This window comes from Delphinus delphis, chromosome 10 (genome assembly GCF_949987515.2).
Source record: "Delphinus delphis chromosome 10, mDelDel1.2, whole genome shotgun sequence".
NCBI lineage: Eukaryota > Metazoa > Chordata > Mammalia > Artiodactyla > Delphinidae > Delphinus > Delphinus delphis.
Genome location: NC_082692.2, coordinates 100893882 through 100913313, shown reverse-complemented (window position 1 = coordinate 100913313; position 19432 = coordinate 100893882). Strand labels below are relative to the sequence as shown.

The following is a 19432-nucleotide window of genomic DNA, read 5'->3' as shown; positions in this document are numbered from 1 at the left end:
GACACCTGTCCCCCGCCCCGAGTGGGCTCAGCACCAGATCCAGCCCATAGCAGGCACCCTCTTGTGCAGACAGGGCGGGGCTGGCAGAGCAGCCGAAGCCTGACTCCAGGACACCTTGGACACCTCCTCAACGTGGACAGGACGCAGGGCCTGGGAGACACAGGTCTGTGGCACCGGAACAGAGCTGACTTGATCTCTGAGCAGAATCGGCCCCTGGTTCCCTAACTCCGCCCCCCTCCAAACCTGGCGTGTCCTCCAAGGACCACCCTGACCTGAGCCCCGTAGCGAAGCCTCAGCCGCTCCCGGATGAGCAGCCCTTTGACCAGCAGCTTCCAGTTCCCCAGAGCCCGCTTCTCCCTTTTCTGCAAAAGCAAACAGAATGGAAAACACTGTGCACTGCCGTTTCAGGAACATAAAGATACAGGTAATGCTTCAGGTTAAAATAGTTTCTCAACCATACCAGGTGTGATTCATAAAGTGCTACACATGAAAGGCACCAAAACCAAAAACCTCTTAATTGTTACCAACTCTAAAGTGTTTAGTGGAGGAGGGGGTCCGGGACCTGGACCACGGGCAGCTCCCTTTAACAGAGGTGGGTGTCGGCAGCAGGGGTAGCGGGCCCCAGAGCCCGGATCCAGGCAGACAGTGGACAGAGACAGGGTTCTGAGGGGCAGGCAGGTCGTTGCTCAATGCTGCCTCCCAGGAAGAAAGAGCCAGAAAGAGGGCTGAACCCGGGCTCTCCCCTTCTCTTACACGTGGAGTGAGGGAGGCTGGAGGGAACACCAGCTCCGCTGTGTGTGCTTCCCCACCTTTCTGCTTCCCCCTCCTGGCCCCTCCCAGGCCCTGCCTGCTCACCTCCTTCTCCTTCTTCTCAATGAGCGCCTGCTCGTTCTCCCAGGCGGCCAGGAGCACATCTTTATATTCTTCACAGATTATGTAGCCATCGGTTCTGTGGGGATCAACACAGATGGTCTCTCGAGTCTGGGCTTGCTCTGGCCTCTCCACTCCCCTCCGTGGGGGACAGTGGGCTGCTCCTAAGCACTTGGGGCCCTGAAGTACTTCCAGGGTCAGCAGTCCACAATCCCGGCCACAGCTGCTGGCTGACACCACCCATGCAGAAGGCAGGCCCGTGGACCCCAGGCTATGTCCTCTTCCCCAGCCCCTCCCCACCCCCACTGCAGGGCAGGACAGAGGTCACCAACCAGGAAGGATGCTGACCCTATTCAGTCACCCTGACCACCCCCAGAACACTGTTAATCCACATCGTTAGGATGCTGGTTTCGCAGCTTTCACTGGTTTTGCAGCCTCTGGTTGGAAGCCAGAGTAAAAGTATAAAACATCGAGGGTTAAGGCTGATTTTGCAAATCCAGAGTAAAACCTTAGGGCTTCCCTGGTGGCGCAGTGGTTGAGAGTCCGCCTGCTGATGCAGGGGACACGGGTTCGTGCCCCGGTCTGGGAAGATCCCACGTGCTGCGGAGCGGCTGGGCCCGTGAGCCATGGCCGCTGAGCCTGTGCGTCCGGAGCCTGTGCTCCGCAACAGGAGAGACCACAACAGTGAGAGGCCCGCGTACCGCAAAAAAAAAAAAAAAAAAAAAATAAGAGCCACTGGGCCTCAACCCCTGCCAGCCCCACACCAACCTCCCGCCCCTTCTCCATAACTTCCCCCCACCCCTTCTGGCCTCCACGGGAGGCCCCTCACGCACATGGGATGGGAGTAGCCTTTGTGGAAATCGAAGCCCGTAACAGCCTGGGCACAGTCAATGTTCAGCTTTCGGGCCACGCGGTGCAAGTTGGGCAGGTTCAGCTGGACGCAGCCGACAGGCATCATGCCGGGCAGGAAGAGGTACACGTTGCCAAATTCGTTCCGGGGGACCTGCGGAGGGTGGCACACTGGGTCCGGCGGCCACAGAGGGAGGTGGCCTGGTACCGACTGAGCGTGGCCCTTACCTACCAGGTGGCCTGGTACCACTGAGCGCGGCCCTTACCTTCCCGTCCACAGCCACTGGCGGCTGGTACTCCTCGGTCTGCCACTTGCCAAACAGGCCCAGGTCATTGTAGTCCTGCAGTTGCGGCTCAGCCAGGCGGGCTCTCCGGGCCCGGTTGGAATAGCCTTTTACAACCTACACCCGAGGGGACAGCCACAGTTAATAACAAAGGCAACCACTTCCTGAGCATTCACTGTACACCGGGCACTGTTCTCAGTGCTTCTGTGTATTGATTAATCTTTTCAACAAACCCAGGAAGTAGAGTCCATTATCGCCACCATCTTACAGCAGCCTAGGAGGTGTAAACAGTTCACCTACAGTCACACAGCTTGTAGAGCGTGTGTCTTGAACAGCTATGCTGTGCTTGGTGTCCATCACTGAAGGGGAAATTGGGACTCAGAGATGTTCCTGTGGCCGGTGAGTGATGGGGCCTGCTTTTGGCAGTGACCGGCTCCCCGTGCCTCAGCCCCTTCCCACCAACCAGAGGCCCCTGCACCCTGGCCCAGCTCCCTGGGTCTCACAATGCGAAGGGCTCCTCCGAGGGATCTGACAAAGAAAAGCGACTGTGTCTCATGACTGGCCACCGTCCTCCGCCGGCTGAAGCGGGCCCTATGTCCCGTGACAGCCTGTGTGGTCTGCACTGAATTCATGCGTCTGTGGGCAGCTGACCGGCTAGAGAGGGAATGAGGCATTGGGGCTGCACGCTGCCATCTCACTAGCTCTGGCCTTGGACAGGTTTCCCTTTCTGAGCTCCTGTTTTTTCATCTGTACAACGGGCATCCTGATGCTAACTCCTGTGAGACTCAGCAAAGATCACATACATGCAAAATGAAGGGACAGTGAGGGCGGGTGGGCCTGTCCACGCCAGGCAGGGCTCCGGCCTCCCAGAACAAATGGGTGACATGGTTCTGACCCACAAGGCCAAGGTTCTGACCCACAACACCGGGGCTTGGAGGGCTGCTTGCTGGCCTAGATTTCCTGTGTGCTCGGGAAGGCCCATCTCTTACAAGGTCCTCAGTAAAGATGCTCTTCTCCTCTGATCCTCTCAAGCCAGAACAGTCTGTCCCCACGCGTGCGCGGCAGCCCGCAGTCCCGCGGCTGTTACCTTGTAGGGCACTTCTCCAAGCCTCACCACTCGGGCCTGTTTCAGCCACGTGTCCTTGGAGTGCAGGGTGTGCACGCAGTCCCTAAGGAGCCAACGGGAGACAAGACAGGGTTCACGCCCACTGAAGCACCCCGTGCCCAGTAGCCCGCAGGGCCCAGCTGCCTCCTCTGGCCCCCCAGGAGAAGGGGGAGCTCGGCCCTGGAGCGTCTCCCGGGGCACCAGGGGCCTGCGTCAGGCCCACGGTTAACAGGCACCTGCTGTCTCGCTGGGGGTTGCATCCACTCACAAATCCCAAACTAAATGGCTTCCCGTGGTGCCTTCCCCCTCCTCCCGCCGAAGGGCCCAGCAGCCGGGGGCGGGGGGGAAAAGCCAAGCAGCACAGGTGCAAGCCCCCCAGGGTCTGGTCTGCTCCTGAATACCAGAGACGGGGAGGGAGGGGCGAGTGTCCAGAGAAGGGGTGGGGAAGCCAGAAGACAACAACACGGAGACTACAGTAAGCTGACAAAGTACACAGGTTAGGATGAATGCACACAGAGCAATCGGTTCCACCTGGCTCTGGCTTCGCTCTCCTTCCAGAGCTTAGAGCCACACCCTGCCTCACATTCCAGCTGCTTCCTGCTGAGCCTTCAGCAAGGCCCGCCCTTCAGTAGGGCTCCAAGGAGCAGGGGCACTAAGCTCCCTGTGGTGCGGACATCCGGCCCTTTGCCTGCCCCCGGGCTGAGGCTGACGTCCAGCACAGTGCACCGGACAGGGTCACACCTCCTCTGTGCCCCTTCCTAGCGGGGTGACCCCCGATCCATCAGGAACGGTGAGTGCTGCCTCCCTGCCTCACAAGCTGCTGGCGGGACCAGAGCCAAGGGCTCCACACGCGTACCCACTGCAGGGGCACATCTCTGCCTGAAAGAGTGACTGTCACAGTCGTGGTCTTCCGGGAGGAGCGGAGAAGGGGCAAGCAGGTGGGCATCGTCTGGACATTCATAAGGATAGCAGAGGGAAGTGGGCACAGACAGCCCGTTCAGAATAAATCTCAGCTTCTAACCACTTTACATCTATTAGGACACTACTCAAGAAACAAAACAAGAACTGGCGAGAATGTAGAGACAGTGCGACCTTCATGCTCTGCTGGGGGACATAAAATGATGCAGCCACTGCAGAAAACAGTGCGGAGGTTCTTTACAAAGTTAAACAATCATCATGTGATGCAGAAATCCTACTTCTGGGCATATACATCCAAAAGGACTGAAAGCAGGGTCTCAAGAGATGTCTGTGCACCCATGTTCATAGCAACACTAAAAGCAACAGCCAGAAGGGGAAGCAACACAAGTGTCCATCAATGCATGCCATGGATGCCAGTCACAAAAGGACAAATGCTGTAGGATCCACTTCTATGAGGTGCCTGGAGGAGTCAGATTCATAGAGACAAAGTAGAGGGTGGTTACCAGGGCCTGGGTGGGGGGAGGGGGGTTAGTGTTGATGGGGACAGTTTGGGAAGACAGAAAAGTTCTGCAGATGGTGGTGATGGCTGCACAACAATGTGAATGTACTTAGTACTACTGGACTCTTAAAGCGGTTACATGGTAAATTTCGTTCTGTATATTTTATTACATTAAAAACAGGAAAAGTCTGCCTCGAAAGCTTTCTCCAGGCAGGGACCCCCTTCCCACCAGATGTCCCCTGCACGTGAGGACACCTGTGCTGTATCCTCCATTGAGGTCGCCAGGCCCTGGACGCTGACTGTCGGCAGCTGGGCCCCTGACCAGCCAGGGGACAGAAAGCTCCCACAGTGACCCTAACCGGAGGGTCAGGGATGACTCCCTTCGGGGCTGAGCTGCAGGAAGTAGCTCTCAGGCAGAGGACTTGAGCCACCTACTCCTGTGAGTTTCCCTAAGTTTCCTTTTCTGTCTTCCTTTTCTCATTTATTAAGAACATCCTCTATTTTGTGGTCTTGCATCTTGGTCTTGGTCTTTTTAGAGTTTCTAAAAATCACTTATTTTCTTTCTATTAACATTTCTTCCATTTCTTCCATTGTTAATGCTGACTCACCTTAAGTTTATTACATTTTTTCTCAGTTTTAACTTTGTATATATTTTGTTTTCTATGCTGTTCCCTTCCCCCCCTTCTTTGGCAATGTTTTTACTGTGGGGAAAAAACACACATAAGATAAAATTTACCCTCTGAACCATCTTCCGAGTCTACAGCTCAGTGGCATCAAGTACATTCATACTGTTATGTAACCGTCACCACCATCATCTCCAGAACTTTCTCCTCTTCCCAAACTGAAACTCTGTCCCCATTAAAATATCTGCTCATTTTAAGTTTCATTATCAAATCCTTTATTCCTTCCTTTTGCATGTTTTTTGACTTCTGTTTTGGGGGGTGTTTTCTTATTACCCCATATAATCCTTATCTGTCCTACGTATCTTTCCCCCCATAGCTTTTCTCCCCCTGCTGATCTTTTTTTTTTTTTCTATTTATTTATTTATTTTTTGCGGTACGCGGGCCTCTCACTGTTGTGGCCTCTCCCGTTGTGGAGCACAGGCTCCGGACGCGCAGGCTCAGTGGCCATGGCTCACGGGCCCAGCCGCTCCGCGGCATGTGGGATCTTCCCGGACCAGGGCACGAAGCCGTGTCCCCTGCATCGGCAGGCGGACTCTCAACCTCTGCGCCACCAGGGAAGCCCCCTGCTGATCTTGTAATCCCCGTGGTTTTCATTTCCAGGCCGCAACCTCTCTGCCATGCCCCCCGCCCACAAACGGCATGCGCACACCGTGAAGCTCGAACCCCAGCCCGGCGAAGGCTGCTAATCCCAGGCCGCCGGGCGACTCCTCACCTGGAGTAGACAGCCTCTCCGCGGCAGTACCCGAGGATGGCGGCCGTCTCGGGGTAGATGGCCTCGTACTTGAGGAGGTGCCTCTTGAGGGCGTACAGAGGGTGGTTCTTGTACATGCCTATGACGGTGGGCAGAGGCTGGTCCAGGTGCCTCGCCTGAAACTGCAGAGGCCGAGAGACGACGTTGGGCGTGGTGCTCGGAGAGGGAGGGAGGTTGGCGGCGACCCCCGAACTTGCCCAGGTAACTGACGGTGCCGTGGGGCTTTCGGGGCCCCAGGGCCGCCGCACCACGCTGTGACCTGGCGTTCTGTCCCACGGGTTTAGGTGCCTCGGAAGCTCCGCAGGGGCCGGTAATCCTGCAGCTCGCAGCAACAGAAAAGTCAGCCCTACCCTCTGACACCTCGGCCGGCCCGAGCAGAGCCTTCCTCGGGAGGAGGCCTCACCTCAAGTGACACCACAATTCTGTGACACGGGTTCAGCGGCTCGGCTCCCCCGGAAACCAGAATGAGCACTCACACCTTCTCCGTCCACTACGATCAACACATGTTCTCCCCGCCGCCTCAAGGAGCCTAGCTCCTCGCAGGCAAGCCCACTGCTCTCACCTGCATCCCACTCACCAGGTCTCCTGCATTTCCCCGCAGCATCTCTTCAAACCCCGACAGACAAGGGAGGAGCAGCAAGTGGGGAGCAGGAGGGACCCCGCTTGGCCAGCTTGCATGACAAGCCCTTGAACCAGGTCAGTCACAACACGCTCTGCACGACTCCCACGACCCTGTCACCTCTGAGCCACACCCTGAGCGATGCAGTGCAGAGGGACGACTCCCTGCCCCGGGGAAGTGGGAATAATTCTCTAGCAAGTCTGCCCACCCTGCGCTGTGGGCAGCCCTGCACAAGCCCCCGGCCCTCTTCCGGGCCCACGGCTGTCCCACGACTCAGGGACGCGCTACTGCTCCAGAAGCCGCCCCCCAGGGTGCCCCTCAACAGACAAGCCATCTCCTCAGCCCTCCTCCTGGGAGCTGAGTGTGCCGGGTCAGGGCAGGGGTGCTGGCGTGCACACCTCTGCGCGTGTGCACGCTGAGAAGGGGGACCAATTATGTTACTGCGTGTTTTCCTCTTTCACTCAGGACTACTTACCTGACGTAAAGCTCCAAATTTATAACTGGGCAATAACTGAAAGTACACAGGCTTTGAAGCCAGAGCAACCTGGGTTCAAATACAGGTTGGCTCATCTCTCAGACTCTAAACGTTTAGCTGGTAAAATTAAGGCTACGATAACCCCAGCTTTGTACTGTTGCTGTGACAATTAATTGAGGTAAAAACACAACACGGGGCTGGGCATCCAGCAGGTGCACGTGCGCAAGGCCTCACCTCCTGGTCCTCCTTCTGCTCCCTCTCCACCAGCGGGCTCCGGTAGGGTCGCAGGGTCTCGGCCCACCACGCGGCATCAACCCGGCACTTTCGGGTCACCGTCATCCAGGCAGGGTCGTACCTCTGTGTGACATCGCGCAAGCAGCCGTCGCTGTCGATGCCCACGATGTAGGTCACAGGCTTGGTGGCATACTGGTAGCAGGTCAGGGGCTGGCCCACTACACCGTGCACACAGTCCACGCACACCCACTTCTCCTCCTGCTCAGAGAACACCTCCAGCCACTGGTCCACACCAGCTGCTCTCCGGCCGTCTGCTTCCTCACCATCCACGGGCATCTTACGCTTGCCTCTCTTACGCTTACTGCTGGAAGCGCTTACAGACGCTTCTGGAAAGCCAGGGGGCTGACCGTCGCTTCCACGCTGGGACCTGGACTCCCTCTTGGACCCCACCTTCATCCTCTGAGGGGCGGCGGCCCTCCTCTGCCTTGGAAGGCCTGGCTCAGAATCCTCGTCGGATGGGCGATGGCTGTCCGAGCTGGAGAGCTCAAAGTCAGAGCTGCTGCTGGCCTTGTCACTCCCGCTCTCCTCTTTGTAAGACACCCTGGCGGCCGCCTGCCGCTCCCGGCCCCGCGAACGCCTCTGGGTCCCCTCCGTCTGCCCCCCGGCCTTGCCCTCTTCTTTCCTGCTGGAGGAGGGCTCTCTCCGTTTCTTCCTGGTGGCAGCCGCCTTGCTCCCCTTCGCTTTGTCAGGTGCACTGCCAGTGCCCTCAGAAGACATGTCCTCTCGTCTGCTTCCTCTGCTGGTCTCTGGTTTGCTTGGCTTTCCAGGAACTTGGCTAGAAGTTTCTGAGGAGCCTCCAGGACCCTCTGTGGATCTCTCCTTGGAAGGTTTCTTTCCCTTAAACAGAATAGGAAATTTTTGTGTTTTCTTTTTTTGCTAGTGATGCAATAAAGACTCTGGCATCTAATGGGGCTAAGTCACACTGGAACACCAGCGTACACAAGACATTCCCGGCTCAGACAGTGACAGGCTGGCTACCCTCCAGGATTGTAAGAAAGCAGTCACTAAATTCTGCAGCTCCTTAAATAAGGCCACACTCTAATTCTTTTCAATACAAAGTGTAGCACAGGGAAAAGAGCACAGGATGTGGAAACAAACCCGGGTTCAAACTCCACTTCTGCTTTCTCATTTTTTATGTGATTCAGATAAATTATGTAACCTCTGAGTCTCAGTTTCCTCAGCAATAGTACTCACCTTGCACATAAGGCATTTTGCAAACAAAGTCACAGCATTAAGAATTCAGAAATTATTAAACTTGACTCCTGGACCGAATTTCGGACAATGCCAGCACCCCAAGGAGCACAGTGTTCAGCCTCCTTGGATGACGGCAGAGCTCTGAGTCCTCACCGTCCTCTCTCCGCACTGCTGAGGATGACCAGTACCTTTTTATTCTACCATTTACAGAACAGAAACCAGAGCACGAAGGAGCCCAGGCTCTCGCAGGCCCCTCTACGCACGCAAAGCCCGGCTGCTAGATACCCACCCAGGCGCCCAGTCTTCCCAGCACAGGGCCTGTGCCAGGCAGGCTCAGAGGAACCCTGGTCCACGAAGACTGATTTTTAAAAATCGTCTAATGAGCAGATCTGTTTGCTCTAAGTCTCATAATTTCTCACTCCTCCCTGACCAACTACTCTTTTCTCTGAAAGCCCCGGGAACCTCACCTTTGCTGCTGATAACTTCAGAGGAATTGGCTGTAGAGACAGTACAAGTCGGGTAGGGAGATGTAGGGCCCGGAGAATCAGTAAAAATATCTATGATGAAAAAGAACAACATGCTTATCCTCAGGGAAGAATGAAGCATTTGCATAATTCCAAGCTGTTTGTTGTGGTGCCTATTTATAAAAGGGAAACAACCAACTTGTCTAACAGTAGAAGCCTGGAACCCTCAACACTATTAAAATGATGCTGTAGAGATTTATCTTTGTAGAAAAATGGGGAAAGGTAACCATATATTAAAGGAAAATAAATGTTTGCTTTTTAATGAGTTATGTTAATTTTTGTAAGAAAAAATCGTGTCCAGACATAAACATGTATGTGTATTTGGAAAAGCACCCATATTGGGTTATGGGTGTTTATAGGTGTTTGGTTTTTTTCCAGCTTACCTATCTTCTGATTGTTCTGTTTTCAACATGTGTTGTGTTTGTGATAAAACAGTAAAGCAAAATACCACTTCGAGAGAAAAGGCATCATCATCATCAGGCCCGAGAACCCCTCCCGTGCACTCAACCTCCCCAGAGCGAATATTTCAACCAGAGGCTGCAGCTCTAAAAATTCTGTGAACTTGGAAGGATGGGAGCCTCCTCATGGGAATTAACCTCCAAAACAACAACAGTGGGACAGCACGTGAGCAAGATCTTCCCACACAGACCTCAGGGTCCTGGCGTCCTCATGAATCACTACAGTCATCTTCCCTCCTCGGAAAGCAAGAGCAAAAGTCAGAAACAGGAAGGCAGGTTTTCTGTGAAAAGCCAGTTATATTGAAAAAAATAACTACTTTTGCCTTGTTTCTTCTGGAGTTAAAAATGGCGGATGAGAAAACATCAAAGAAACCCAAATTGAGGAACTCTACGAAATTCCTAAAAAGCACTCCTCAGGGGCGCTGGGGTGACAAGATCACTAATGCCTGGACTGCATCCTGGGACAGGAAAAGGGCATCAGTGGGAAAACGTGGAAAACAGAACTCACCCCTACAGTGTGGCTGACCACACGCTCTTAACTGGCACAGTGCACACCATACGAGTGTTGGTTGGCTCCTCACTTTCTCTGTGTGTGGGTGGTGCAGGGGCACGGGTGTAAAAGGCAGGGAAACCGAGCACCAGCAGGCGGCTGAATGATGGTTTAAACCTAGAACCTCCATCCGGAACATCCCCACCTCGTCCTCCTCACAAGACCACAGGGAAGACTGAATAAGGTCAGGTACACGACAGCACTCTGGAAGCGATCTTGTGCCTCACAGAGACGCGTGGTCACCACCTTTCACAAGTACGTCACTGAAGAAAAAATTTAAGTTACAAAACTGTATGACCCCTACACTAAATACAAGGTGAGCCAAGTGAAAAGGACGAATCCTAGAAACATACAAATTACCAAAACTAACTCAAGAGAAAACAGAGACTCTGAGAGACTGAGTCAAAAATCAAGCCCTCCCAATAGAGGGGGATCAAGACAGCAGAGTATGAGGACGTGGAGCTCACCTCCCCCCACAAACACACCAAAAACACATCTACACGAGCAATAACTCCCACAGAAAACTAACTGGAAACCCACAGAAGATCTCCCATAACCAAAGCTGCAAGAAAGATCTCCATGTAATCGGGTAGGATGCAAAAAAGAAAGGTACCAGGTTGGGACCGGCACTCCTGGGAGGGATCTGTCAGGAAGAGAAGGTGTCCGCTTGCCCTGGGGAGTCCCCTTCCTGCTGGGAAGCCCACTGAGACAGACAGGAGGGCTGGAGAAGCCTAGACTCTACTCAAGAGGAGCATGCGGGCTGGCTTGCTAACAACCAGGACAGAGAGACCTGCCCTGGTGGTGGCCGCCTCCCCGCACTTCCCAATTCAAAGGGGCGAATGCCCTGGCCCTGCTCACTCCACACCGCGGCCTGGCGTGAGATCAGTGCAGAGACTGGGTCTAGCCGCGCAGAGGCAGACGGGGTGCCTAGGATGTGATCCAGGTGGGACTGTGAAGACTCCCGTCAGTGCACACACAGGGGCGATGGGGCACGCTGGGAAGACAGTGTCAGCGCATGCCACACGTGGCACCTCAACAAGGTGCAGCAGCTAAGCAGTGAATTTCACGTAGAACCTACAAGATGCTGCCACGAGAAACTCGCTTCATGGCAAAAGACGCACACAGACTGAAAGCGAAGTATGAAAAATATTTCATGCAAATGGAAACAACAAGCAAGCGGGCACAGCAATACTTAACAAAAGACAAAGCAGACTTCAAAACAAAGACCATACAGAAAGACAAAGAAGGACATTACATAACAATAAAGGCATCAATACAACAGCGTATTACACTTGTTAACATATACGTTTCCAATACAGGAGCACCTAATTATATAAAACAAATATTAACAGACGTAAAAGGAGAAATTCACAGGAATACAATAACAATAGAGGACTATAACATCCCACCTACATCAATGAACAGATCATCCAGACAGAAAATCAGTATGGCAACAGAGGTCCTAAATGACACAATGGACCAACTGTACTTAATAGATATCTACAGGACACTAAATAAGAAAAACACCAAATATACATTCTTTTCAAGCCAGCAAGGAACATTCTCACCGATAGACACATACTTGGTCACAAAACAAGCCTCAACAAGTTTAAGAGGACAGAAATATTTTCAAGCATCTTTTCTCACCACAACGGTAAGAAACTAGAAATCAACCATAGAAAGGAAAACAGGAAAAGAACAAACACATGGAGACTAAACAACATGTTACTAAAAAGCAAGTGGGTTGATGATGAAATCAAAGAGGAGATCAGAAATATCTTGAGACAAATGAAAATAGAAACACAATCTTACAAAATCTATGGGATGCAGCAAAAGCAGTTCTAAGAGGGAAGCGCATAGCAATACAGGCCTTCCACAAAAACAAGAAAAATCTCAAACAAGATAACCTACCACCTAAAAGAATGAGAAAAAGAAGGACAAACAAAACCCAAAGTCAGCAGAAGGAAGAAATAATAAAGAACAGAGAGGAAATAAAAGACATCAAAAAAGCAATAGAAAAGATCAATAAAACCAAGAGCTGTTTTTGTTTTTAAGATAAACCAAATTGATAAACCTCTAGCGAGGCTCACCAACAAGGAGAGAGGACCCAAATAAACAAAATAAGAAATAAAAGAGAAACAACTGAAACCACAGAAAAACAAAAAATCATGAAAGAATACAAACAGTTGTATGCCAACAAATTGGACAACCTAGAACAAGTGAACAAGTTTCTAGAAACATACAGCCTGTCAAAACTGAGTCAAGAAGAAACAATTTGAACAGACCATTCACTGGAAGTGAAATACAACCTATAATTTAAAAAACTCCCTGCAAACAAAAGTCCAGTACCAGAGAGCTTCACTAGGGAATTCTACCAAACATACAAAAAGACAAAAACAAAAACTTAAATCTATCCTTCTCAAACTATTCCAAAAAAATGAAGAGGAGGGAACACTCCGAAATTCATACTATGAAACCACCATTACCCTGATACCAAAACCAGACAAAGACACTTACAACCCCAAATCTTTGATGAATATAGATGCAAAAATTCTCAACAAAGTATTAGCAAACTGAATCCAACAATACATACTAAGGATACCACACTCAAGTTGGATTCACTCCAGGGTTGCAAGGATGGTTCAAAATATGTAAATCAATCAATGTGATACACCACATTAACAAAAAAATAGATAAAAATCACATGATCATCTCAATAAATGCAGAAAAAGCATTTGACAAAATTCAACAACGATTCATGATAAAAATTCTCACCAAAGTGGGTACAGAGGGGACATAACTCAACATGATAAAAGCCGACCATGTCAAATCCACAGCCAACATAATACGCAACAGTGAAAAACTGAAGGCTTTCCCAATAAATTCAGGAACTAGACAGGGATGTCCACCCTTGCTGCTTCTATTTAACATAATATTGTAAGTCCTAGCTACAAGAAAAAGAAATAAAAGGCATCCAAATTGGAAGGGAAAAGGTAAAACTATCACTATTTGCAGATGACATTATATTCTATATAGAGAACTCTAAAGTTTCCACATAAAAACTATTAGAACTAATAAATGAATTCAGCAAGGCAGCAGGATGTAAGATTAATATACGGAAATGTACTGTGTTTCTATACACTAACAATGAAATAATCAGACAGAGAAAGTAAAAAAAGCAATCCTGTTTATTAAAATTGCATCCCCCCCCCAAAAAAAAACCCAAAAAAACACAAAACACAAAACCTAGGAATAAACTTAACCAAGGAAGTAAAAAGATCTATTTGCTAAAACCATAAAACACTGATTAAGGGAACTGAAGATGATTCAAAGAAATGGAAAGATATCCCATGCTCTTGGATTGGAAGAATTAATATTGTTAACATTAACATACTACCCAAAGCAACCTACAGATTTAATGCAATCCCTATCAAAATACCCATGACATTTTTCACAGAACTAGAATAAATAATCCTAAAACTTATATGGAACCACAAAAGACCCAGAACTGCCAAAGCAATCCTGAGGAAAAAGAACAAAGCTGGAGGCATAACCTTTCCAGACTTTATACTATACTACTATACTACAAAGCTATAGTAAACAAAACAGTGTGGTGTTGGCATAGAAACAGACATATAAATCAAAGGAACAGAATAAAGAGCCCAGAAATAAACCCACACACGTATGGTCAACTAATCTATGACATAGGAGGCAAGAATATACAATGGAGAAAAGATAGTTTCTTCAACAAGTGTTGCTGGGAAAATTGGACAGCTACATGTAAAACAATGAGATTAGAACATTCCCTCACACCACATACAAGAATAAATTCAAAATGGCTTAAAGACCTAAATGTAAGATCTGAAACCATAAAACTCCTAGAAGAGGGCTTCCCTGGTGGTGCAGTGGTTGAGAATCTGCCTGCCAATGCAGGGGACACAGGTTCGAGCCCTGGTCTGGGAAGATCCCACATGCCGCGGAGCAACTAGGCCCGTGAGCCACAACTACTGAGCCTGCGCGTCTGGAGCTTGTGCTCCGCAACAAGAGAGGCCGCGACAGTGAGAGGCCCGCGCACCGCGATGAAGAGCGGCCCCCACTCGCCGCAACTAGAGAAAGCCCACGCACAGAAACGAAGACCCAACACAGACATAAATAAATAAATAAATAAATAAAAATTTAAAAAAACCCCACAACTCCTAGAAGAGAACATAGGCGGAACACTCTGACATAAATTGTAGCAATATTTTCTTGAATCAGTCTTCTAAGGCAAAATAAATAAAAGCAAAAATAAACAAATGGGACCTAATTAAACTTAAAAGGCTTTACACAACAAAGGAAACCATTAACAAAATGAAAAGACAACCTACTGAATGGGAGAAAATGTTTGCAAATGATGAGACTGACAAGGGTTAATATCCAAAATATACAAACAGCTCACACAGCTCAATAACAAAAAAAACCAAACAACCTGGGCTTCCCTGGTGGCGCAGTGGTTGAGAGTCCGCCTGCCGATGCAGGGGACACAGTTTCGTGCCCCGGTCCAGGAAGATCCCACATGCCGCGGAACGGCTGGGCCCGTGAGCCATGGTCACTGAGCCTGCGCGTCCAGAGCCTGTGCTCCGCAACGGGAGAGGCCACAACAGTGAGAGGCCCGCGTACCGCAAAACAAAAACAAACAAACAACCCAATCAAACAATGGGCAGAAGACATACGGATGGCTAACAGGCACATGAAAAGATACTCTACATTGCTAATTATTAGAGAAATGCAAATCAAAACCACAATCAGCTATCACCTCACACCTGTCAGAATGGCTATCATCAAAAAGCCTACAAATAACAAATGTTGGAGAGGATGTGGAGAAAAGGGAATCCCCAAACACTGGTGGTAAGAATATAAATTGGTGCAGCCATTATGGAAAACAGTATGAAAGTTCCTTAAAAAACTAAAAATAGAACTATCATATGACCCAGCAATTCCACTCCCGGGTATATCTGGAAAAAAAACCTCTAATCCAAAAAGATAACATGCACCCCAGTGAACATAGCAGCACTATTTACAATACTCAAGACATGGAAGGAACCCCAGTACCCATCAACAGATGACTGGATTAAAAAGATGTGGTATATACATAACAATGGAATATTACTCAACCACAAAAAACAATAAAATGCTTTGCAGCAACATGGATGAACCTAGAGAATATTATGCTTCGTGAAATAAGTCAGACAGAGAAAGACAAATATGGTAATGATATTACTTATACGTAGAACCAAAAAAAAAAAAAATACAAATGACAGTATATGCAAAGCAGAAACAGAGTCACAGATATAGAAAACAAACTTGTGGTTACCAAGGGGGAGTGAGAAGAGGAAAGGGACAAATTAGGGTATGGAATTAACAGATACAAACTACTATACATAAAATAGATAAGCAACAAGGATTTGCTGTATAGCACAGGGAATTATACCCATTATCTTGTAATAAGCTATAATGGAATATAATCTGCAAAAAACACTAAATCACTATGCTGTAATCTGAAACTAACACAATATTGTAAATCAACTATACTTCAATCAATCAATCAACAGAAAATCCATGAATGCAATGCACTACGTTAGTAGAATGAAGGGGAGAAAAATCACAAAATCATCTCATTTGACACAGAAAAAGCATCTGACAGAATCCAAAGCACTTTCATGATTAAAACACATTCAGAAAACTAGAAATACGGAACTTCTTCAACATGATAAAGAATGTATATGAAAATCCACAACTACCAAGATACTCAGTCATGAAAGAGTGAAAAGCTTTCCCTCCCAATATCAAGAACCAGACAGGATGCCTGCTTTTGTCACTGCTATTGTACACTGTGCTGGAAGTTCTAGCCAGAGCAACTGGACAAGAACAAGAAACAAAAGGCATCCAAACTGGAAAAGAAGAAGTAAAACTAACTCTATTCACAGAGGTCAAGATCTTATATATAGAAAATCCCAAAGAATGCACAAGAAACTGTTAAATGAACTCAGCAAAGCTGCAAGGTATAAGATCAACACAATCAGCCGTTTTTTTAATACACCGTCACTGAACAATCTGAGAAGGAAATTAAGAAAACAATACCATTTACAACAGCATCGAAAAGAATAACATACCTAGAAAAAACCAAGGATATGAAAGACAGGTACACTGAAAACTACAAAATACAACTAAAAGAAATTTAAAAAGCAAATAAAAGGAAAAAGCCATGTTTACAGACTTAATATTGACTAGATAGCAATGCTGCCCTAATCAATGTACAGAATCAATGCAAACCCTATCAATACTCCAATGGCCTTTTTTTTTTTTTTTCTTCGCGGTACGCGGGCCTCTCACTGTTGTGGCCTCTCCCATTGCAGAGCACAGGCTCCGGATGCGCAGGCTCAGCGGCCCAGCCGCTCCACGGCATGTGGGATCTTCCTGGACCGGGGCATGAACCCATGTCCCCTGCATTGGCAGGCGGACTCTCAACCACTTGTGCCACCAGGGAAGCCCCTCCAATGGCCTTTTTTGCAGAAATGGAAAAGCAGACCATCAATTTCACATGAAACTGCACAGGGCCCCACATAGCCAAAATGGCATTATGAGGTTGTACTCATACTTCTGATTTCAAAACTTACTACAGATTCACAGTAATCAAAACAGTGTGGCACTGGCATAAGGACAGACATGTAGACCAATGGAATAGAACAGACAGCCCAGAAATTAACCCAAGTGTCTATGGCCAATTGATTTCTGATAAGTGTGCCAAGACCATTCATCCCCATTGAAAAACTTCCAATAAATAGTGAAAATAATACAACAAATACAATGAATAGTTGAAAGACTAGTCTCTTCAAGAAACGGTGCTGGGACCACTGGATATCCATGTGCAAAAATAATGAAGTTGAACACCTACCTTACATCATATAAAAACATTAACTCAAAATGGATGAAAGACCTAAATGTAAGAGCTAAAACTGTAAAACTCTTAGAAGGAAATACAGGAGGAAATCTTCATGATCTGGGATTTGGCAATGAATTCTTGATATGACACCAAAAGTACAAGAAACAAAAGAGGACTTCCCTGGTGGCACAGTGGTTAAGAATCTGCCTGCCAGTGCAGGGGACACGGGTTCGAGCCCAGGTCTGGGAAGATCCCACATGCCGTGGAGCAACTAAGTATGTGTGCCACAACTACTGAAGCCCGCACACCTACAGCCCGTGCTCCGCAGCAAGAGAAGCCACCGCATTAAGAAACCCGCGCACCGCAACGAAGAGTAGCCCCCACTCGCCGCAACTAGAGAAAGCTCACGCACAGCAACCAAGACCCAATGCAGCCAAAAATAAAATAATTTAAAAAAAAAAGAAAAATAGAAAATTGGACTTTGTCAGAATTAAAACTTTTGTGCATCAAAGGACTTCATGAAGAAAGTAAAAAGACAACCTACAGAATGGGAGAAAATATTTGCAAAGCATATATCTGATAGGCGTCTGGTAACCGAAATATATAAAGAACTCTTACAACTCAATAACAAAGACAAAGAACCCAGTTTTTTTTTTTTTTTTTTTTTTTTGCGGTACGCGGGCCTCTCACTGTTGTGGCCTCTCCCGTTGCGGAGCACAGGCTCCGGACACGCAGCCTCAGCGGCCATGGCTCACGGGCCCAGCCGCGGGGCATGTGGGATCTTCCCAGACCGGGGCACGAACCCATGTCTCCTGCATCGGCAGGCGGACTCTCAACTACTGCGCCACCAGGGAAGCCCAAGAACCCAATTTTAAATGGGCAAAGGACCTGAACAGACATTTCTCCGAAGAAGATAAACAAATGGCCGATACGCATATGAAAAGACATTAACCCATCATTAATCATTGGGAAAATGCAGACCAAAGCCACAGTGAGTACCACTTCACACCTGTAAGGATGACTATAATCCAAAAAATGGAAAATAACAAGTGTTCGTGATGATCTGGAGAAACTGGAATCCTTGTACTTTGCTGGTGAGAAGGTAAGATGGTGCAGCTGCTATGTAAAACAGTTTGGCATACAATTACCATATGACCCAGCAACTCTACTTCTAGGTATATACCCGAAAGAACTGAAAACAAGTACCCAAATAAATATATGTACACACAATGTTTATAGCAGTACTCTTCACAACAGCCAAAAGATGGAAAACAACCTAAACGCCCATCAATTGATGAATGGATAAGTGAAATGTGGTCTGTCCATACAATGGAATATTATTCACCATAAAAAGGAATGAAGTTGATACATGTTACAAACGTGAATGAACCTTGAAAGCATGCTAAGTCAAAGAAGCCAGACACAAAAGGTCATATGTAGTCGTCCCTCGGTTATCTTTGGGGATTGGTTCCAGGACCCCGCCGGACACCAAAATCCGCAGATGCTTAAGTCCCTTATACAAAATGGCAGAGTACAGCTGGCGCTCCCTCTATCCTTGGGTTCTGCATCTGCGGATTCAACCAACTGCAGATATAAATCTGGTTGGCAGTCGGCTGAATCCGTCAATGTGGAACCTGCAGATAAGGAATGCTGACTGTACTGTGATTTCTTTTATATGGAATATCCAAAATATGTAAATCCATAGAGAGAGAATGCAAATGGGTGGCTGCCAGATACTTGGGGAGGTGGGAAAAGGAGCAAGAATGGGAGTGACTGTGTAATAGGTACAGGGTCTCCTCCTGGGATAGTAAGAGTGTTTTGCAAATAGATAGAGGCGGTGGATGCACAACACTGAAAATGCACCGAGTATCACTGAATTGTTTACTTCTTTAAAAAAAACTATTTCTTTGCTTAATAAAACTACACAAACAAAACAGTACATGCACAGATATACGTGGGAACAAAGTCTGGGAGGATGACACTGAAATACGAGTGTTTTTCTCTGGGTGGTGATATCACCACACAATTACTGTCCAGATACCCACACTTTTTCAAGCCAAATTGGAAGAGACGTAAGATGCCAGTCATTTGGTCTCTAAAGATACAAAAAGTCTCTTTCCCTAAACGGAATCTGAAGTTCAGACACAAGTATATGCATCAACAGAAATCTTCCAGGGATAAAACCACATTTCTACCTATTTTTGTTTTATTGAGACAGAGCCTTACCTAAGGGTATTTTAAGCATGCGACAAAGCCTGTCTACACACAAACTCTTCGCCAAGACTCCTTTTGGACAGAACCCTACTCACTGCACGGCCACCTGCCAGCATCTTCACCCAGCTTGGAAGGTAAGGAAACACTTTCTTAAGGATTTCAGCAGCCAATTTGAAAAAACATTTCCTTGGGACTTTTAAACACGATTTTTGACTACTGTAAA

General features: G+C 48.1%; 1 protein-coding gene across 2 annotated transcripts in view; it reads right to left on the bottom strand.

Annotated features, from left to right (window-relative positions):
* The window catches only part of XPC (XPC complex subunit, DNA damage recognition and repair factor), a 35152-nt gene that overhangs the window by 686 nt on the left and 15034 nt on the right, over positions 1 to 19432 (bottom strand). For both annotated transcript variants that reach the window (XM_060023115.1, XM_060023116.1), the window contains exons 8-15: positions 9009 to 9098; positions 7288 to 8184; positions 5921 to 6081; positions 3091 to 3172; positions 1986 to 2120; positions 1704 to 1873; positions 856 to 949; positions 273 to 362 (exon numbers count right to left, since the gene is read on the bottom strand). In XM_060023115.1, coding sequence (XP_059879098.1) covers positions 273 to 362; positions 856 to 949; positions 1704 to 1873; positions 1986 to 2120; positions 3091 to 3172; positions 5921 to 6081; positions 7288 to 8184; positions 9009 to 9098 — 1719 coding nt within the window. The remainder of the gene's footprint in view (positions 1 to 272; positions 363 to 855; positions 950 to 1703; positions 1874 to 1985; positions 2121 to 3090; positions 3173 to 5920; positions 6082 to 7287; positions 8185 to 9008; positions 9099 to 19432) is intronic.